The 23,308-nt window shown below is 40.0% G+C and overlaps 2 protein-coding genes across 2 annotated transcripts; both read right to left on the bottom strand.

The window, feature by feature from the left end:
- Positions 1 to 3,190: 3,190 nt before the first annotated feature.
- Positions 3,191 to 15,106, bottom strand: eef1g (eukaryotic translation elongation factor 1 gamma). Its single transcript, XM_042075610.1, has 10 exons — positions 15,044 to 15,106; positions 13,942 to 14,100; positions 13,789 to 13,852; positions 13,559 to 13,701; positions 13,280 to 13,423; positions 13,064 to 13,193; positions 11,093 to 11,315; positions 9,218 to 9,390; positions 8,908 to 9,032; positions 3,191 to 3,504 (listed from the first exon to the last, which is right to left on the bottom strand). Exons 1-10 carry the CDS (start codon positions 15,053 to 15,055, stop codon positions 3,346 to 3,348), a joined length of 1,332 nt encoding a protein of 443 aa, XP_041931544.1. The 5' UTR covers positions 15,056 to 15,106; the 3' UTR covers positions 3,191 to 3,345.
- Positions 15,107 to 15,922: 816 nt separating this feature from the next.
- Positions 15,923 to 21,101, bottom strand: polr2g (RNA polymerase II subunit G). The gene is made up of 8 exons (XM_042075613.1): positions 20,953 to 21,101; positions 18,647 to 18,756; positions 18,387 to 18,546; positions 18,215 to 18,265; positions 17,957 to 18,022; positions 17,802 to 17,873; positions 17,635 to 17,668; positions 15,923 to 16,351 (listed from the first exon to the last, which is right to left on the bottom strand). The coding sequence occupies exons 1-8, from the start codon at positions 20,962 to 20,964 to the stop codon at positions 16,341 to 16,343; spliced, it is 516 nt and encodes a 171-aa protein (XP_041931547.1). The 5' UTR covers positions 20,965 to 21,101; the 3' UTR covers positions 15,923 to 16,340.
- Positions 21,102 to 23,308: the final 2,207 nt, after the last annotated feature.

Below are 23,308 nucleotides of genomic sequence, written 5' to 3'. Positions count from 1 at the left end.
TTTTTTAGACCCCCCCCCCCCCCCCATGGATGAAATTCTACGAAACTTGGCATACCCCCAGAGAATACCAGGTCAATCATACACATAAAATTTGGTGCAGTTCTGAACATCTTAACTGAAGATGGGGGCGATTAAAGCAGAATGATATTGCATTTGTATTTTTTGCAGGGGGGGTGCAAATCACAAATGAGTGATTATGGGCCAGGTTGATGTGGGCCCTTGAGACCAACATACCATAAAAGATTCTTCATCCTCAGTGCCACAGTTCAGGTAGTTATTTAGGAAAAACGGCTTTTTTTGCGGTTCGGGGGGGGCCCAGCACGGGGGGGAGTGGCCCCCGGGGACGAAACAAAATTTTTCCGTAAAAGTCTAGTGGGGCTACATACCCACCAAATTTCATGTGCACCGGTGTTTCGGTGTCCCGGGTATCGTTGACCAAAAATTCAGGAAGTAGATGACGAAAAAAAAAAAAAAAAACTTTGACAATCAAAAGATAAATAAACAAATAAACAATAAACAAAAGATAGACTACCTTATGAATCGTGCAGGTGGACTAAACCATTTAGCTCTTTAGCAAGGGAGAGTGAGGGTGACCTTACACAGTTTTCACTGTTTTGTATACAAAATCCAGTCAATTAAATTTCGTCTGACATTAATTTTGACATTTAATTTGGAAGTTAAAATATTCAGGTAAAATAAATATATGGTGGAAATAAGTATTGAACGCTTTTTTTTTTTTTTCAGTAATTAGCCTAAACTTCCAGTGAGTCTATTCAAAATTTTCACCACACATTATATTAACACACATATAAAAAATCCAAACATAAGAGTTTTGTGTAAGTGGAATGACAGGAAAAAAGTATTGAACGTGCCTACTGAAATTTCTTCAATACTTTGTGGTGTACCCTGGTCAGAAATATTACGAGGAGATCCTGTGCATGGCCGGTTGATGATGCAGTGATGTTTCTTCCACTTGCAGATAATGGCTCCCATGCTGCTTACTGGAAGATTCTGATGTTTTGAAATGCATCTGTAACCAGTTTTATTGATATGTTTTGCAACAATAAGGTTGCAAAGGTCTTGGGAGAGCTTTTTGCTTTTATCCATCATGAAATGTTTCTTGTGTGACACCTTGGTAATGAAAAACCTTTTTATAGCCCATCAATATGTAGGCTACTAACCAAGCTTATATTAATTTGCACAGATAGAAAGGATAACTACTCTCTATACATATTCCAGCTCGTTCCTTCCCTTTCCTTGCCTTAGTGCTTTTTCTTAGCGTGTTTAATACTTTTCCCCTGTGTTATTCCACTTCATTACATGACTCTACTTATGGAGTTGTTTGGATTTTTTTATGTGTGGATTACCTGAGTTATTACTAATGCCTGGTGAAAATGTTGTGCCCCCTGTATTCCACTTTTCACGGGCCCTCGTCTCCATTGGGGCCCTATACTTCCCACTTTCCCCCACCAGTACGACGCCCTTTAATCTGCTGAACCTTCTGCTCTTTTCCAAATATAAAAAAAACTCTCTGCAACTCAATATTGGCCTGCCTGCCTCAGCTGCCTGTGAGGGGCTTTTCAGTTGTGCTGGATTACTGTTCACTGCAAAGCGACCCAAGGATGAGTGCAACTAACTTTGAAAATCAACTACTGCTCAAACTTAAAGGAGAACTCTGGTGATTTTTCACAGATCTCCATTTCTCAACGTCCTTTTCAGGCAAGTACCTCCATTCGGCGGCCATATTGCAACACTTTTTGGGCACTTATCGTGCATCTATTTCAGCAGAAATGCGTGTGTGTAAGGCTTCACGACACCAATCTTGCTCCAGCAGCGAGATCACAACAGATGATTGGCACGATGTCTTCACAGCACACCACATGATTGGCTCAATGTATTTTACAACACACCACATGATTGGCTCAATGTATTCACATGTCGACGTTTTGTAAGGTTTGTGATGTGTAGACATATGATGTGTAGACGTTACAAACTAACCCCATGCATTACTATGGGGGATTTTTTGAGTGCTGCATCTCCTCATTAGAAAGTCTTTGGTAAAACTGGTTGTTCTGGTACCCCCCCCCCCCCCCCCCCCCCCCAAAAAAAAAGTAACTTAAGTAACTTTTACTTAAAGTACATTTTAAATGAACTACTTTTTACTTTTACTTGAGTACATTTTCAGATTTCACTATGTGGTTGTTGCTGTAGATTGCAGTGCAGTCATGCGTCAGCAGGGTGAAGAGCAGCGGACTGAGCACACAGCCTTCAGTGTTAAGACATGCTGAAGGTCAGCTTATACTACAGGACTTGAACACAAGTCTTAACCTGGCGGTGATTAAAACCTCAATGCTTTAGACAATTGCTCATAACTGGTGGATAATGAATGTTTGTCTGACAATTCTCCACCCTAAATGCAGACGCCACCAGTTGCTCAAAGCCAAGTGTGATACTTCCTTCAGTTAATCCTCATTCTTTTTCCCAGGCAAGAGGAACCATATTAGCTGGTGCCAGTTAATTCAGTTAGGTAACAGTGATGGATAACATGGCTAAACCCACGTTGCCAAACAGGATGTAGATATATACATGGCTAGAAGCTCTAGTTTGACACCTTTCTCTCGCAGATGCCACTAAGACAGCAAACCAGCCTTTCAGACTTGGAGATTAAAATCTACTGCCCTTGAGCCTTTACCCAGAGCTTTTCGTCTCATGTTAGGCAAAATATGCTTGCTGATCTAGGATTCAACATGAAATCTAACTGCATCTGGTCCTGAGGCAAGGACCTCTTGCGCAAAAATTCCATTACAACAAATTCAGGCAAGCTGTGTGCAGAGTGGAAAAGTGGTGTCATTCTAGAACCTCTCCCAACACCACAAGAACACATGGAGAACACTCATCAATTACTGTCACTTCAAGTACACATCCACTGAAAAAAATAAACTATATAAGTGGAGGGAGAAGAGGCTTTATTCCAATCATATGCTACATTTGTAATAGGCCATTGACCCCATTGTAAGCAGCAGTGTTGCAGGGCACAGGGAATTCTTAAAACTGCACAAGTAACCAATGGAGAACATAACAACCTAATAAATGAAAAGGCACCAAAGCAATTGATAGGAAGGTACACTGAATGACATTTTCCTCTAAACTTAACAATTTCAAAGGACGGCAACAAAAAAACAAATCCAAATGGGATTATGAAAAACACTTTTATTTTTTCACCTCAACGCAGAACTCCACACAGAGCATACAACACACTCCAATTATTTCCTTGAAGTTCCTTTTCTTTTTCAAAGTGGTTGTATGTCCATGCATTTTGCCAGATGGTGCACTTGGAGTGAGACTTCACTTGAAGACCTTGCCCTGGTTGAAGGGCTTTCCAACATGCTTGAATTCACCCTCCCAGGCAAAGTACTCCTTGACCATGGTTTTGCACTCCTCGCTGTCCACGTCCAGCTTGCGCCAAGAATAGGACTCGTAGTCAATCTGCCAGTCGTCAGACAACTATAAAAAAAAAAAAAAAAAATCTCAAGACATAGTAAAGACCGACAGACAATCAGTCTCATTTGACAAGAAAAAAAAAATTGGCATTTTAATATACAAAAACACCCATAAAGAAATGCATTTAATTACTTTGAACACTAGAGGGCAAACCAGATGTGAATGCCATATAATGCAACAGCATCCAAAGCAAAACTGAAGTTAACCCTTTAGGCGCCAGAGGGTTTTTTTTTCGAAACGTTCGATTTTGACATCTTCATTTCAAAAGGCTATATCTTAAGTGATAAGAGATAGAGACTTTCTGTAAATTAGAGAAATATTAAGGATGACCCAAAGTTTATGTAGGGATTAAATGTTTATATCTAATTTGCATATTATGATGTCATATGGTGGCGGCCACCTTGGATTATAGAATTTTCATGAAAAGTCGCATGTTTGAATGATAAAATGCACCACTTCTTTCCCCCCAAAATGTCCCTCACCTTCTGTATGCTATATTGCACAATACTGAATGCTCAGGTAAATACTAAGTAGTAAACAAACTGTAAATCATTACTAATAAATGGCAGAGACAAACCAAATGCATGTAGCGGTAGGCTGGCCTTTTGCTGTAGAGATTTTCCATTTACTACATACAGTAGGCACTCGGATTCCATGTATGGGGCACATATATATTATTCAGATGACCCACAAACAGAAGTAGACAAGACCTGTTTAGTTCAAAAGCTCATTTGCCACGGCAAGGCACAGATCAGGAGTGAGATGATAAGACAAGAGACAATGTTAGTATTTGTTTTCTTTTTGTTGTTTTTGTTGATTTTTTCTTAGCTGACAAAGACACACACATCACAAGGACATTAACACACAAAAAAGAACATATGTCCTAAATGGTCAGGGAAATAGATAATCAACAGTGTAAATCATTACTAATAAATGGCTGACAATTAATTTTTTTATGTAGCAGGCCTTTTGCTGTAGAGATAATGACTATCCATATCCTATCCATCCATACAGGGCCAGCATTCCCATCATCTTGTGATAGACTATGCATGGCCTAATGGCGCTCCTGCCCCGTGTCACCACCTCTGCTCCTGTTGCGAGCAGCATGGCCAGATCTGCCTCGCGCTCGCGTCGAGTGGAGAGAATTTGCGCAGCTTGGACTAGGCCTACTGTCATTCTCATTGCGAACCCCACATTGCCTCTACGTTCCCCCCTGTCCTATGAGCAGTTCGACCTCGTCTAACATACCCAGTGGCATTAGACAAAGGCTCCACCACGTTACTGTCGCCGCGATTGCGGAGAGGCACACGTTCAGAAGACAGAAGCTAGCGCTACATGGATATTAGGCTACCTCCAGCCTCGTTCGCCACACCACTAACACCCTGCTAATTTCCCAATGAACACTCCGAACCTGTGAAACATTATTCCCACCAGTGACATTGGGCAAACGATTCAACGTTTGTGCTTGGTGTAAGCTAAACTATAGAGTACTCTCTCACTTTGTCCAGCTGCATCATTGCAAGGCACGGACGCATCTGAAGCCTCACTAAACGAATCACCGTCATTTTCTGAAGGCAGATATTCCCCTTCAGAATCAGGGTCCGCCAATAGAAGACCCAACACTTCATTTCGGGTGAACTTTTTTGATGCCATTAGACTATAATCTAATGCAAATACTCGCTGACGTTGACAATATCGCTCTGATAAAGTGGCTCACACGCACACTAGCTCCGGTATTGCACGCACTGATTCAATGCGCTGTAGCGCGAAGGTTTTGTTTAAAGCATGCCATTTTTTCGACTCGGGGATGACGCATGACATGTCTGCCATCTAGTGGAGTGGAGGTCGAACGAAATATGACGCCCTATTTGACGGCCGTTTTATTCAGTACCGCATCTTGTCGACAAAAGTCGACTGTGGCGCCTAGAGGGTTAAACCTCGAGTCAGAACTGGTCCAAAATCTATTGGTTCATTTGATCATGCTACACCTTTCCAAGTTGCATGGAAATCAGGCAAACAGTTTTTGTGTAATACTGAAAACAGACAGGCGAACAGACCACACCCAAAACATTATCTCCATGCAGAGGTAAAGATTACTACAGCAGACATCACTTCATCTTTTGCATCTTGACTGAGGCTGAAGATGAGCATGCATGCTCCACTGTGTGATTATAAAGCAGGCCTTCTCAGCCCCATTTGCCACTGAGCCTCAATATTTCTGGACGTACTTCCGGCAAATTCGATTCGCTCTGAAAGTCCGTCTGGTCAAAAACCCATTCTAGCCCATTTCCAATTTTCCTAGATCGAGGCACCAATCAGAACCCTTGAGGCGGGCTTTACACGATGACGATAGCGCACCCTGTTGAAGAAGCCAGGTTTAAAATAAATAAATAAATAAATAAATAAATAAATAAATAAATAAATAAACTCAACCATGGCTGCTGCCGCTTGTTTGAAGCTGATTATCACATTGGTTTAAGACGGAGTTAGAAGTTTCTTAACGGCTTCCTTATGTTGGAATATGCAACATTGTACAAACATGTATGTAAGAGATACCTATGTGATATTTGCAACAGTGGTAGGCTACTGAAAACAGTTTGATATTCTGTTCATTTATAGGACTATAGTAGCTGGACACGTAGCCGACAGAAAACATACAGTAGGCTACTTTTGAATTGGTGTGCTATGCGAGCATAACTCAAATGCTACACTTCAGTGTTTGCCTTAAAACAATTCCGGCATAATTGCTTTGAACGTTTCAGTCTCTCGTCCCCCATTCCTAGGCTACTTTTATACGTCCCGGTCAGCCAGAAAGGACGAATGAAACAAAATGCTCGTTTGAACATGAATGGTTTTGTTCAGAGCTGAAAATGCAATTGTGTTTGACAGAGGGCAGATGTAAATTGCTAGTGATAAAATATTAGCTTTCAGTGTGGCACGATGTAAATTAGCCCATGTTTAATTAAATAGTGGTTAATTCTTCCTGCTTCTCCCTACAACCAGACAGTGTTGCAAATTGTGTGTTTCACTTTCTCTTTCATTGCTCTGATTGGTTTTTGGCCTCTCCTATTGCGTCTGAAACATTTTGATCGGCGTCCGTTTGGGAACGTCCTTTGGAAATGGGCTGTGAACGAACCTTCCCCAGACCCACTCTCAGTTACGACTGAGAAGGGTCTGGTTTTAACCGGGCTAACTGTTCTGTGTCTGAACAGGAGCCATTCACTATATTCTACAACTTAGCAAACGTAATCAACTCAGCAGTTCATCAGCAGCCCTTTGTCCACTCTTATCTATCCACCAACACCACCAAATTGAGGGGTGACAAATGCTGAGCTTGTGTACAAATCAGGCCTCAATGAACAGCCTTTAACCTCTAACCAAGTGGGTAATACTACAAGTTAGGTGCAGTAACCAATGTGATGTACAGATGCATAATTATGTGGGCTGCACATAAACAGAAACTGTTCCTAGCAGAAACTGGTGAGTGGAAGCAGCTCATCTCTTGCATGGAAAAAATGTCCCCAGTTCATCATTTCAGAGAGCATCAAGTGCTTGGGCAAGACAGATCTCCCTCATAGGATGCTTTATACTGGCATCTTGACTGTCCCTGGAAACTCGATCTTGCATAGTCACATGCCAATTAGGTGTTGGGGGTAGTCTACTGGTAACTGAGTATGGGAGTTATGGAAACATTTCCATGTGACATTTCAGAGTGAACCAATATAGAAAAAAAATTACAATTAAACAAAAATGTGAATAGTTTGTGTATTTATTTGATATGACTGGTTTGCTGCTACTTGAAGCCAATCAACTAGCTAGAGTACTTAAATGAAGACCTAGGGGTTTTATCTGCAAATCTCAATTGACATTGATTGACTACTATTAATACTAATGGTAACCTAGATTTAGAAAGCAAGTACATCAAAAAGCATTTTTTATGCTTAAACAGTGTTGTGTTTAGGGATCGCCCGATATGGTTTTTTCAGGGCCGATACCGATATCAATTATTACCAAAACAGGAGGCCGATAACCGATATGTAAAATCGATATGTCAGTTGTCAAAAGGGGGGGTAGGTAGTAACGGCGATATGCTGCAAAAAATTAATTCAAAAGCATTTAATTATGCAAACTTTTCTTCTTTTGATACACAATTGTCTATCAACTTGCATCACTTGCAAGTGTAAATCCTGTGTATCATGTTAATCCAAGAGCTAAGTGATAGCAATTATTTTCATAGACTAGGCCTACACAATGGATATGTGCTTGTTAAGGGACCCGTCACAAAGAGGATGCTTTGCCATCGTGTGTGAGTGCACGGTTGTTATGGTTGAATAGTTTAACAAAACAATAGTTCTTAAGCTATTTAAGTATGCAATTTGTGTCCATGTGTAGGCTACAAGCTACACTTTTGAGAGCCTAAAGCTCAGGACGCGATTTAGTTCAGGTCGGATTAAATTACGGCTGGCCCTGGGTGCATGTTGTCTTTTCTGACAGTCCGTTTCAAAAAGGAGCAATTAGACTTTGACGTTCGCCATCGCATAATTTAGGACTTGTCTGTACTATGTCTGCCATGGTGTCCCGTTATTCACAATTAACGAACGAGGCGGAGGCAGAGAACTCCCGACACGCAGCACCCGAGTTTGTAGGCTAACTAGTAAACAGCATCAGTAATGTGCATCAATCGGGAATTCGCTAAATGAAGGAAGTGGGTGCTTTACTTATTGATCCGGATCAAAAGAGACAATAGCTTACAAAGTGGTGTTTTTGTAACTTCAGTGTAGATGATTGTGATTAATTGCAACTTCAGCAATGTAGGCTACCTTCCTTACCTCCGTAGGCTACAGCTGAAGCCCAGTCTGCCTCAGTGAGAATCCTAAACTTTGTCTGTGTTGAGTCTTTGATCCTGATTGGCTGCATTCGTGCTAACAAATCAGACGGTGTAGTGGGCGGGACAATGCTCTTGACCACAGAGTAGCAAATGCAGGGAGTGAGAGACGCTTTACAGACAAAGTAGCGCATTTCATTCTTTATCCATTTCAATATCGGCGGAAAAAATGACCGATACCAATTATTATAAAAATGCTAAATATCGGCCCTAATAATCGGCCAGGCCGATAATTGGTCGATCCCTAGTTGTGTTCTTGACCTGTCTATTGTAAGATGTTTCGATGTGAATAGGATTCAGTTGATGAAACTTAGATCTCCAGATCATTCCAAGTGCCTACTAAGTACAGTCCAGACATCCAAGCAACAGACAAATGTTACTATGGTGGATATGTGCAATTTACATCCAAAACTAAGAAGTCATGCTGTTTTGACCCCAAAAGCATGCCGAATATGATTGACACCTCGATAGAAGTCAAACCAGTCATAATGGTAAGAAGAGACTAATAAAATCACACTCACAGTGAATGCCAAATCTTGACCTCTGAAGACCCAGATACCAGAGATGGAACTGTTGTTATTTGTGCCAAACAGGATGACGCTGGCAAAGCCATTTTTGCGAAGCTTGTCAAGGCGCTGGAACATTCCTAAAATGTAATTGACAACAGTTAACACAAATGGTAATAAATTTGACCTAATGTATGTATGCCTTCATATGAACACAACAGGAAAATAAACTGTACCCCTCTACTTCCTACAGACAATCTAGCTTTTTCATACCAAATAAGCAGTTTTACATGCTCCCTTCAGATCTGCTCTGAAGAAAAATTACCTGTGATGAGATTGCAGCTCATGAAGGTCTGGCTCAGCTCTTCAGGGAAACGATACTCCCCATACCAGATAGAGTAGCCCTCACGATCGAAGTGCTCCCAGAAATGGGGCAGTGCCACAGTCAGGGTGTCCTCATTGGAGTACTTCCTCTTGAACTCATCCATGACAAATGAGCTACATAAATATTGGGGGGGAGGACAGATATTTTAGTAAATGAGCTGTTCACCGGTTCCTAAACATATTGTTTGACAAAAGTATAATATTTTATCTGTGGATCATACATTTAATGTACTACTAAAAATGCTGTCCGTCATCTAAATGTTTGAGCATTTTAAACCATTTTAGCTTCAAAAAGGGCAATCAAGAGATTTAGCAGTTGACATCATAAACCAGAACCGGCATTAAAGTTCAGAGCGTTTGAAGATGCGGGAAAAACAGATGATCTGCACTCGCGCAAATTAAATATATGCGTAAAACATAGTAAGTAGTGTATAGAATTTTGGTTGAGCTAGATATTGTGTTAGGCAGCATTAACACAACAGACTTTAAGCAGCCTAAGTGACGGACATAGTCGTTTAGGCCTACGTAGGTTCAATTCTTTCTAGAGATGCACCGATTGATCAGCTGGTGACCGGAATTGGCCAATTTTCACGTGATCGGCAATGACTGGCAACCAGCCAGTCAGTCTGAGACATGCCGATTTAATGCCGGTCAAATGCACTCCCGTGCCACACTTGAATCAACATCACCTAGGTGAGTTTGCAAAGTTTGAAGTTCGCAAAAGCCAACACTCAGGGCTGGATGTACAAAGAAAGCGCTAATACAGACTGGCTTGCCGTATTCCGTGGAATTTACGAAGAGGTCACGTAAACAGTGCTCATCACCGTCCGTCCCTGCCCCCTCTAGAACGCAAATTGCGTCCCCAAAGCTGAATCACAAACGCAGTTGAATGGAGTTAACTGATCGCGACATTAAAAATTCGGATTACACCTGCTTTTAACAGGACGGAAGTTTAAGTTGAATATTGGATGTGAGAAGGAAAAAAAAAAAAAAGGTTGTTCCATAGCACAGTGCATTTAGACCTAGTAGTGTGAATGTCCCACACTGGTAAGCATTATGGTTTGATACCGCAGATGAAGTTAGACTCTTATCCTGTTCCATTTTTTTGACAGCCATTCCATTATTGAAAAGTTGATTAAATGTCTTAAAAGAAAAGATAGAACATAAATCTTTGTGTGCTGCAAAGTGGTTAAAATGAAATGGGAATCGGCTAAAATCAGTATCGGCAGGTCAAACCCATTCTTACCTGTTGTGAAACTCGAAATCGAAAGAGGAAGAAACGACAGAGGAAGAGGACACCACTAGGCTACTTCAGATATTAGTGCCCTTCTAAAGAATGGATGTCAGTTAGCATAGCTATCTGTGCTGTGTTACAGTAGCCTACATTCAGAATCAAGAAACTTAAAAATCAGATATCTGGCAGTCTTTTTCAGTAGTTTGTGTCAAGTGCTCCTTTTGTGAGACAGAAGGCAAAACTGAATATCCCTCCAGTATATCCTGCAGGCTTTTAACGGCAGGAGCAGGACCTAATGTTACAGATGCGGGCAGGAGCGGGACTAAAAATAACACATTCTAGCGGGAGCGGGCGGGTGAGGGACTGAAAAACGTAATTTCTCCTGCCAGTGGGTCAAAATTCTGTTTTTGTGACGTAACTGCTACATCTCTCTTTCAGAATCAATAAACAGAAGGCGAGTCAGCAAAATGTAAGAGACACCCAACCGTAATTACAGCAACATCATTGCTTTGTGAGGCACTGTACAGTATATGCAAGTACACTCCAGCTCAGGGAAATCCCAAGCCATTCATTAATAGTCACCTCTTTGGAAGATGTGCGAAGGGGTCCTTGGTTTTTGGCTCTGCGGCAAGTGCAGCTTCACACTCATCCATCTCCTCCACAGCAGGGGCGGGTTTCTTCTCTTCCTTCTTCTTCTCCTCCTTCTTCTTTTCTTTCTTCTCCTGCTGCTTGTCACCTTCCTTACCACCCTTTTCCTTCTTTGGTGGCGTGTCTTTCTTGGGCTGCATCTCAGCAAACTTTTTGGCTGAGGACAGCAGAGACAACAATAAACATTTTAATAACCCATCATGCGGTACCAAACAGACAAAAAAAAAACTAGCCTGAAGGCCACAGAAAGGTCTTCACGTGACATATTGCCTGGTACACTACTCCCCCTCCAGTTATCACAATTGTTTTGCTTATTGGTTTAGGTTCAGCACATATTATATAGTGTTACATAGAGCAGCAAAGCCAAAAAGGTCAAAGGTCACAGGTGAACCGTTTTCATATCTATGGAGTAAATGCTCAACGCAGAGAAACAGCTAGAATCTGGGGGAAAGATTATGCATAGTTTGCAACTCCAAGGACTGAATCTTGTGTCTGTCTACTCTGTTGTGCAGAATGCACACACCTGCTGCAACAGAAGTGAAAGGGGATAGCCCGTACGTATAATGACTGGTCTGGAACTGAAGTAGGAATGGTTAACATATTTCTCAGTAATCTTACAAAAACCAAGCGTACGAAATGCAAATATAATAGGGCTGTAATGATATGCGCATCGAAACCGAAATCGCGACACTCATATCCATGAAACCTGTATTGCGGTTTGAGAAGGCAGAATGGTGACACACCCTTTCCAGCGTTTCCTGCAATGCTTTACAGCTTAGGAGGCCGCCTAAGCAACACACACGTCTCCCGCTTCAACTACCGGTACGTTGTCCAAAAATAAATATATAGACAAACAATAATTTCATAGTTCTCATTGTACAGCTATGTGTGCAACTTTACCACACAGTATAGCAGTAGCCTAAACTCACTCTCTGGACACGCCCCTCAGCATGCACATTTAATCCAAATAAAAACATTCACCACAACAGTGAAAGCAAGTATGCGACTAGCTAAATTGTTATTATCCGGTTAGCATCATTAGCACGCTGCGCAAATTTGTTTGAAACTCACAATCAAGTTGACTGATCATCTCAATAATGATGCTTAGTATTACCTTGAAACTTACACACGTGGGGAAACTTAACAATCCAACCAGTAGACTTTAAGCTAGCCAACTAGGCTCCTTTGTTTACAATATTTCCAGGCTTCAAACAGAGCTGCTGATGGCTGAAGCAGCAAGACAGAAAGGTAGAGCTGTAATTGAAATAGTACCTAGGCTATAATCTGCATAATGTGTGCCGTCATGCATCAGAAATTCAGTATTTTTCCATTTTACATCAGTAGTTTATATATCAATATTTAGTATAAATATATTGATATTTATTAAAATGGTATAATATTGTATGTCATACGATTTCTATGTGTATATGTATATTCAGTATTAAAATCAGTCCAGTTTATACAGGTTTTTAAATATTCTAATCCTAGTGTTGAAAATTATTAAAATGTTATTTAATAAAATGTCTAATTTTTTGTTTTGTTTAAAAGATATAGTCACAAATTATGGGCCAAAATTCTGTTACTTTAGTTGCTCTTTCAATAATGTGGACACACTCAAGCTTGAATGTCCGACTGAGTCATCAATATTTAACATGTGCATACAAGCTTTCACACACACAGCACAAAATGCAGCCTAAACTGTGACCATGCTTTGCACCTTCACCATAGATAACCATACTCACTAGTCAAGACCAGTGCGTTGGGGACAAAAGAAAAAACCCTCATCAGTTCAACCCCAAGTGCACACTTACTTCACACCACACTAACAACCGTGTCAGTGCCAAATCACACAATCATTGTGTTAGGAGTTCCAAGTAGCAGCAGAGACAAAAGAATTACATTTACCATCAAACTGGGCCATCTTCTCACAGAGCTTCACTTCCCCAAGAACAGCCTTGAATTGTGGCTGGTTGACGCAGGTTACGAACCAACGGTTCACATTGGGGTAGGGCTGACGGAAGGCAGGCTCCAGAACCTAAAAACAATACAACACTTAGTTGCCGTTTAAGAACGTGAATGAATCGCAGCACACACACACACCTGGACATGCCAAAATCTTACCTGCTTGTAGAGCCAAAGCAGAGAACAGGCTACTGTGATGTCAGCCAGGCTTACTCTCTCACCAACCAGGAAGGTACGGGTATTCAAGTGCTGGTTCAGGTAAGCAAGGAGACGCTTCACCTCCTCTTTAGCCTGCTCTGTGGCCTAAACAATTAAAAAATGAAACAATTTGAGCAAGCCATCTTAGATTTGCAACTAGTCATCTAATAGTTACCATCCAGAACAAGCACATTGAGGGTTGTGGGATATGAAGGGGAAAAAACAATAAGCATTCTTTACCTGTTTGTTGAACTGCATGATGCCAAGGGTGGGGAAGACCCATGCGCTGGCTGATGGGACGATATCATTATCCGCAAAGCTCACCCACTGCAGCACCTGGGCGCTGGCTTGCGGGCTGGTGCCACGAAGAGACTCACTGCTCACTGGAGAGGGAGGGAGAAGAGAGATTATACAGCAAATATAGCTGAAGAGTTACCATGTCAATGCCATGCAAGATGATGTGAACTTACAATAGTAAGCAATGGCATTGCTCTCTGTCAGACAGAACCCATCATCACCCTGGTAAGCCGGAACCTGGAGGAAGTTAATGAAGGACCCATATTAGTGTTCACTCTAGACTGACCGCAGCTACCCAAGACATAAACCACAGTTTGACCACTCACCTTGCCCGTGGGAAAGTTGTTGAGAAAGGCAGGGGTGCGGTTTGTCTGCCCAAAGCTGAAGGCTGGGGGGGTGCTGGCAACCTTAAGCTTAGCACCGCTGTACTGGGCTGCAATCTGGGCCTTGAAGGCCCTCCAGTTCTCTGGGTATGTGTAGAGAGTCTACAGATGGATGACGTGTAGAGGTTACAAAAATAAACATAACAGTTTAATTGATCCAAGAAAAATAAATTGAATTATGGACAATATAATCAACTAGCTTACTGAAGCATTTTTAAATGGTAGCTTCTTGCAACAATGATGCAGCAAGTTCTAATATGACAAAAAGGTCCTTTGGCTCGCGTTTACAAATACCCAACTCTGACTTCATGTGGGTGAAACACCTACTGTAATCACGCTATATTGTCATGTCAACTTTTGTACAGAAAACGTTATGAGATGACTGACGTTACGTTTAAATGTCCAGCTCCGATTAGTCCATCAGTCAAACGAGAAGCAAGTTACTTTTATAAGGTAACTGTCAGGTCTTGCAACGTTTACCTAATGTTATAGTAAGTTACAGAAAAGTTCAGCAGTAAAGTTGGTTATCAACCATTAACAAACCAACGCTATCTGTCTACAAGTAAGTACGCTACAGCTTTCCCAGCATCTATATCCAGTCTCCGTCCGGGCTGGCAATTCATGAGTGCTTTACAGAAGTAACCAGCTGACGTTTGCCTACGGGGAAACAGCTAATTCATAGCGTCTGATAGCTTAATGTACTGCATTACGTGGACACAGTTGTGTCGACTACCCCAACCCGTAACAGTTTGCCGACAGTCAAGTCCCTGGACTTTCCACATGATATCTAGTCAAAGCAAGTCACCGGAAAGTAAAACGTGGCATTAGAGCAAACCCAGACCCGATAGCCTTCATATTATAGCTACGACCGCTAACTATACAGATCCAAGGTGCAAAATGGACACTTCTAGTTAATATAGGAAACCTAACGACAGCAATGTAAAGCATATTTTAAATATAGCAGAAGCGATTGACTAGATGTCCATTGGATTGTCCCTGATGGCTTGCAAAACCATTGAAAGAGTTTCCCTTCCATCTTACTCACCCCCGCCGCCATCTTCAGGATGAGAGAAAGGAGGATTTCAGGCGCGCCTGCTTGACGTATACATAGACATAATATACATAGACGCCGCATTGGCTGCTGGAAACAAGAAATGCGGCCGCCATCTTGGACCGGTCATACTCCTCATTGCGTTGCAGCAGAAAACACAAGATGACAGCACTGTGCAGCATGTTCCTGCTCAAATCGGCGGACCATACTCGGGGGATTTACTTTTCACAAGTAAGATTTAACATTACCGTACTATTGGTTGTATTTTGTATTTTCGAACAATGTGGCCTGTATCATAGCTACATGTATGACCTTTGCAGCAAAAAAAACCGCGTGAAAATCTGTTCGGTATTCAGTGAGATATGATTAATTAAGTGTGCTGACAGCTCATTGCACCGGCCAAACAGATTACACTGAGTGGAGTGGATGACCGGTCCAAGATGGCGGCTCCAAATCTCGTCAGCGCTAGTAGGGAGCAGCGGTCGATGCGGCGTCTATGTATATTATGTCTATGGACGTATACACGAAGACTCGTCGCAGAAATAACACGTGTCACAGTGCGACTGACCGACGAATGTGTTCACAATTACATTAATTACATTTCGAAAGTAAAAACTCAAAGTGCTGTTTCTGACATGATTATGACAACGATGATATGTTTTATAATTTATATTCAGTTCGTGACAACCGTGTTTGTTTTGGGTGACCAATTATTATGGTTCTTCTGTGCAACTTTAAGGATTTCAAGCACCATTTATTTATTCAAATTACTCAGTTTGTAAAACTCCATAAGGTTCTGCAAGATATTTCACTTCATTTGAGAGCATACATCAGTTTAATTAGCACAACACTGTTCACACACAAAGCAGGAAATTATTACAAGAAATATTTATTCAAAATATGATACAGTGACATCTTGTTCATGTTGATTTGAACCATACCTTTTCATATTGAAAGGACACTGACACTACCAAATGCCAGTAAATATACATAATCCAGCACTTATCTTTGTGTTGGGCCATAGCATAGAGCAAGTTGCAGGAATTTTTAAAACAGGCATGATTTCAATACCATATGTTTTCTTACTCTATGAAACGTATAAAACGGTATCCAAACTTGTCTGCTCGAAAAACAGTACTAACCTTTAAATTGAATCAGGCATCAATATAAAATAAACTTAAAACATAAAAGCAACTTAAGTTCTATCAGCCTGTAACTACTGTCCACGACTGGAGACATGAAAATGTGCCGAAGATGATGATGAGATAATGTCCATATTCAGCAAGAAAAATCAGCTCAGCCCTACAAAGAAATCAACACAATTAAGTAAAACCAGGATTCAGAATTACACAAGCATATGTTATAAGCAACAGTATCACAGAAACTACTGCAATGCAGAGATGGTAAGAACTTAAAATGGCCAAGTCTATGCTCAACAGTTAATAGGAGTCGAACAGACCATGTTTTGAAATTCGTATCACATTTTAGGTTAAAGGCTAAAACTCTGTGTGTGTGTGTGTGTGTGTGTGTGTGTGTGTGTGTGTGTGTGTGTGTTTTGCTTAATGGAGGCTTACCCACTTTTTAAAACTGTTTACTGTTAACCATAACATTTGTGTTACATTTATCTGTATGACTATTATCTGTCTTCATACATAATCCTAAATTTGTGTAGCCCTTGTTACTTGCATAGTGACTAAATATCCAAACCCACTAACATTAATACAGAAATCAGTCCCTACAAATGATCTCATTGTTATATTTAGATCTCTTCACATACAGTGCTAGCCAAAAGTATTGGCATCCATGCTAAAGTTGACTGAAAAGAGGAATATAAAATCATCTTTTGGAAATTGATCTTAATTCCTTAAGTGAAAAATGAGGAAATATCTAACCTTTAAAGGACACCAATTTTCTTAGTGAATTAATAATGTATCATAAATAAATAAATGTTCTTCCTTAAAATACAGGGGTCATAAGTATTGGCACCCCTATGTTAAATTCCCATAGAGACAGGCAGATTTTTATTTTTAAAGGCCAGTTATTTCAGTTAGCCTATTAGCTGGTTTGATTTGCATTGAGCTCAATGAGAATCAAACCAGCTAATAGGCTAACTGAAATAACACCCATGCCAATCTCTAGGTATGGTGAAGGGTATGTGATGATGTGGGGCTATTTTAATTCCAAAGGCCAAGGTAACTTTATCAGGATGCACAGTATTCTGGATCCATGAAATAACTGGCCTTTAAAAATAAAAATCTGCCTGTCTCTATGGGAATTTAACATAGGGGTGCCAATACTTATGACCCCTGTATTTTAAGGAAGAACATTTATTTATTTATGATACATTATTCATTCACTAAGAAAATTGGTGTCCTTAAAGGTTAGATATTTCCTCATTTTTCACTTAAGGCATTAAGATCAATTCCCAAAAGATGATTTTATATTCCTCTTTTCAGTCAACTTTAGCATGGGTGCCAATACTTTTGGCTAGCACTGTATTAGGCAGATAATTTCGAAAATGTCCTTCTTTAACCAGATATGAAAATATTAAATCGAAGCACCAAGCCAAAAAAATAACAAATTACCAAGATAATCATCCATCAGAGATCCTATGGCAAACTGGAAGAGACAAGAGGACACAATTAAACATACTCTCCAATGGCAAAGCCAAAATAATAAATGGTGCATATGGAAACTAAATAAATGTATATTATTTATGTGTACAAACAATCATGAAAAACCTGGTTCTTACAATGTCATTTTTGTCCACTCGAGTTCCTACAATTTTCAACCTGATTTCATCATCCTGCTGGATAACAACATCCTTGAAAGAGAGTAAAGCATTTTAGTAATGGCACACAGAACATCAAGAATATTCGCGTAATGTGGCAAAAGCCATAACCTTACTTCTTCAGCTGACTTGTAGCTCGGTGGATTGGAGGATGGGTCGAATTCCATCTCTGATGGAATGGACTAATAAAACAGAAACTTATATTTACCAACAAATGTTTACAGTAGTTTTATAGAAAAATATATATTTATAAGTGAGAAGATAATGTATGTGTGGCCTGGTCAGAGTATTCGTGTACAGTGTTCAAACACTACTGCTTTGGTTATAAAAATATTTTTACAAAGACATGCCCAGGAAACGTAGACAACACTTACATGCCGTGAAATAAAACAGGACATCGGCCCAATTTCAGTGAATAGTCCAACCTAGAATAAAAAAAACAAGGTTTTGCTAACGCAATACTGGTGAATAGTAGCACATAATTAGTGTCAAACAATGTTTTATATCATTGTTGTCATGAATAGTTCAGACAGGATTTGCACATACTTTGTTAACCTGTGTAACGACAGCGTCCACCACCTCCCCCTTGAAGGGACGGAAGACGATGGCCTTATACTTCACTGGATACAGTACAAAGCCCCTGCCAGGCTGAATAACACCTGCTCCTATGTTGTCAATTGTGGTCACAGCAATGACAAATCCATACCTTTTTGAAAATAAATCGTAAAAAAAATCAATCAAAAAATCGAAATTAACAAATGACAAAACTGATGTTAACTAGAGTGGTAGCGTTTAGTCATACTCACTTTCCTGTACACGTCCCCTCCACCTCAGTGAAGAGCTTCTGTTTCACCGTATTCAGAAGATTAGGGCCAAAGTAACGAGGGTGCAGCAGAATCTCATGTTCTAAAGATATCTGTGAAAAGACCTCTGTTAAATAACAAGTAGCCCATACCATAACACACAGGTGAAACTGGAGTCAAACTAATACTTCCGAAAGTCTAAAAACACTAGCCTACAGGTTGAAAAAATGATATGCTTAATGGCAAATCAGACAGAATCCAGGACAATGGTTGCAGCACCCTCTCAGATTTTGCTCAAAGTTGGTCTCTACATAATGTTTATGTCCCAAAACGAACACCTGTAAAGTATTTTTGTTCAATTTCAATGTGTTCTGTTTTTTTTTTTTTTTTACTTGACTCAAGTCATTAAACTGCTTTATTGTGGAGGCCATGTTTGGGAATTGAAATCTTAAAAATGAGTATTTATAGTTTTAGGTTTGTGGGAAGGAAGGCAAACATGTTTGTACCCTATTGCCCATTGGTTTTATAGGGACTATGCCTAGATCCAGAACAAAGTGCAAAGAGTGATATTGAGGCATGTTTGTACCCTATGCCCATTGATTTTATAGGGACTATGCCTAGATCCAGAACAAAGTGCAAAGAGTGATATTGAGGGTGGTATAACGTCGTTTTTATACCCACATGGCATCAATCAGTACTTCGTCAGAAAATACTGGTAAAATTCTTACTAATGCTAATGCTTAACTAACGCTGTGCCAATATTATCGGTCTCCATATGAACCTAAAGGATCAAATGAGGTGTGATTGCATTTTTTGGTCAGTTTCATGGGACTGAAATGGTAGTGGGATAGCTAGTAGGAACCTAAAAATCTATATGGAAATATCTCAATGTGCGATCATTTAGTGTACAAAGTGGCAATGTTGTACATTCATAAACAATATGCATAGTTAATTACACTGTTATACCTATAATAAGTATCTATGGCACAACATTGTCACTTTGTACTCTAAATGGCCATTCAATGAATAAGCCATTTCCACATAAATTTTCATGTTCCTACTAGCTAGTAGCTACCTCACATAAAATGTTTGTCCTTTCAAAATGACTGACCAACACAATTTCCTCTTGTTTTATCCTTGATATATTCACTTAAACCAATCCTGGGAACATGTTTTTCTTCCAACCTGCAAAGTTTTGGACTGGCTATGAATAATACTTTTAAAGATATTAATGCTCAAGTATGGCTTCCAAGATAATGTGTTATTCAGGCTGTAAAACTGAAATAATATCATAAATAGATGAGGTTTGAACAACATCTAAAACAATGCAGCAACAACCAGCTGGGAGTCTTCTGAAAAAGGATGCACACAAGGACAACATGCAACAAATCCGAAGAAATTTACAAAGGTGACTTCTATTGTTCGTGCCAAAAACATCAATTTGTCATGTGTGGGCTTGAATGTGCTGTACATCAGAAACATTTCTAAGAAATTATTCGCAGAGGTTGTATTACTGAATAGTATATAAGTTATACTGCAATAGACTTGCCATACAGCATTTTCACCCCCTTCTCTCACACTCTATTAAATTATTATACATCTTTTTGTTTATCCTTATAAATAGACACCTATGCACACGAAAGGTTAGCAGCAAAAAGCTATTAAATTACATGTTTTACAACAGTGTCTTTATGTATATGACAAAAGTGGGTGGAAACAAATTCTGGGGGGCAGCAGTGGCCTACCTAGACACATTATCTGCCAAATAAAACATATATAATGTTAACCAATTTTACTATAAGGACATGTTGGTCCTGTCAAAACAGATTACAAGTGTCATACATTAACGTTAGCGCTCAACAAGTTAAATTGTACGGAGGAAACGGGATCATAAAAAAAACCCGACAAAGTCCTTTACATGGATGCGTTTAAAATCTAGTGGCATCTATCTTACCTTTAGTAACAAAGGTAGATAAAGTTGTTGCCAGCATGTAGATACTATGCTAGCTGCCATACAATAGGTCAAAGGCTAACAGTTAACGTTACACTGGCCATGCTAAATTGAAGCTTCAATTTATTGTCCGAGTATCACATTACTCATTCTTAAAAAATGTCTGATGTTAGTTCATTAAAACTCACACTGTGTAACGTTACGTAAATCCCTATAAATGAGCGCGCAATATAAAAGGCATGGTTAACATTAGCTGAAGACATGTTGACCCAAGCCATTAACGTTAGCCCAAAGTACAACGGTTTAACCATATTACATTGTAACTAGATATTATAACCACGTGGAATTTGTCACTTACGTGGTAGAACATGATGCTTGACTTGAAATTTGGAAATAAATGTAAATGAGCTACACAGACAAAGAGCAAAGCTAGTTTTGTTTTTACTATGGCCAAGACTGTGTAAAAGGAAGGATGGCAAATGAATTCAATGAACAGGCGGAACTGACACAAACGCACGACTTCCCCTACAACAAAGATTCTCAAATTATTTCAGAATAAAAGTCATCACTAAAAGGGTCTAGGGCTATTTTTTACAGTCTATGGTCTAGGGCAGTGGTCCCCAAACTATGGCCCGGCCCGCCACCTCATTTTGGGTGGCCCCCCAAAACATGTCTGTGTTATATAGCATCTGGCCCACACGATAGTACGACATCGTCAAACTATAACCTCCGTAATTTCCCCCATTCATTCTCTATGGCGAGTCTTAACAGTAGGCCTACACGTGTAATACTCTTTTTGTCCACTGGTGGTTTTGGCGCTGTTTCACATTTACCATCGAAAACGGAATAAGATGTAGGCTTACCTACAAACAATGTAAGAGGCCTATGATGACTGCATCAGTGCTCAAAGTATTCTAAACGTTTATCAAATGAATTGTTAATAACTAACTAACTTCTATTCAAGTCATATTTCTGGGACTTCCTGGGATAATTATTTCTATTTTTTATTCACTCGTTCAAATTTTCTTCCAAATTCACAATTCACAAAGTTCTCATCAGGTGAGTGAAAGTTCGAATGGTGGTCATTCGAACATGAAGTGCTGTTTTTGCCAGTTGCTCATAGTTTGAGAACTGTTTTGTAGGATATTGCTTGTTCACAGCTTGAGACACAGAGTTCAGAGTTCACACATTTTAAATAAAATATACTTTTGGGATACTTTTTAGTATTATTTCATTTGAGCTACATTTTACACTGATATGGCATGATTGCAATATAAACACAGCTAACAATGGTATTAAATTGCAGTAGCCTATGATTAAATGTAATGGAATATTCAACTAAGGTAGACTGTTGTTGTTCACAGCACTAAGCTATTTAGTTACGGATAGGCTATACTCCGAGTCTCTGGCCCTCTCTTAGAGCCAGGCATAGTAAGCTGGCCCTCGGAAGAAAAGGTTTGCGGACCACTGGTCTAGGGTAGTGATGTGCCCAATGAAGCGAGGCTTCGGAGCTTGTGTCGAGCAGAAAGGGGTGTGCCAGATGAAGCCCCGGTTGGAGGCTTGTGTCAAAGATAATGAATGCGTAGCAAGATGGGTCGTCCTAGTTCATGTCTATGAGGGCAAAGTGGAGTTTAGTCAGAGACGGGCTCTGGTTCAGTTCCCGCCTGCACAGGGGCGTGTCACTGACGTATGACTTACGTTTGAACGCCTCGGTTCCCAGCCAGACAGAGTACAAAATAAACTTGGTGTACACCTTCATTAATAATTTTCTCCCGATTGGAGGGTCATACTATCACGACATTCTACTGAAATAGGGAGGAGGGTTGGAGATCATGATACCGTGTCCGAAATGTCAAAGGCTTTGAATTGCCAGGGCACCCGCTCTAGTGTCGGAATGAGTTGTGTTGTATTGCAGGAGTCAGGCGAAATTTGTGGGTAGCCCTGTTTTATAGATGCTTTCTGTTTGTGAATTTACGTTCTTTTCTTTCCGGAAAATGTCCATAATCCATAATATCATGCACATAGTTCTATTTCTAAATAAAGAAGAAATAGCCTAGGCCTAGCCTAGCTTTGCCATTTAGAACAATGACATTAAAACGTGTCTGCGTTGCAATCTCGTCTCAACTTCAATCATGTCATTTAAAAGCAATACAGGCTAGATAGATAGATAGATATATACTTTATTGATCCCCAGGGGAAATTCAAGGTCTCAGCAGCATACAGACAACACAAACACATTCTTTAACAGCAGAAAGAGTAATTAAAGTATATAATATAAAAACACAACTAAGCAATAAGGACAGTAGAAGATAAAGAATATGCTAAATATACTAAAATACAAATTAAACTAACTAACACTTAATCTAAATCAATTCTAAAAACAGTATCCACATAGTGGTGATTAATCAATCAGAGGCGCTTGCAATGACTGAGGCAGGTACTGAGCCTGTGATTCTCTGTGCATAGTAAGGTATGGTAAGGTGCTCTAAGGTGCTCTGTGTGAATGAGTGTCATGGTGGTAGTGCGATGGTGATAGTGGTCATGGTGGTAGTGCAAATGAGTAAGTCCAACAGTGCAACAATGCATAAATAAAGTAAAGTAAAGTCTATATATCTATATATTTAACTATTTAAAGAAAATGTATAAGTGTGGCCACCGTTCGGCTGTGGCATGAACATGCATATGTGCTAATGTGCTAATATAGCACGCAAACA

Source organism: Alosa sapidissima, chromosome 20 (assembly GCF_018492685.1).
Source record: "Alosa sapidissima isolate fAloSap1 chromosome 20, fAloSap1.pri, whole genome shotgun sequence".
NCBI lineage: Eukaryota > Metazoa > Chordata > Actinopteri > Clupeiformes > Clupeidae > Alosa > Alosa sapidissima.
Note: the sequence above shows the minus strand (reverse complement) of the source record. Positions and strands in the feature narration are given on the sequence as shown.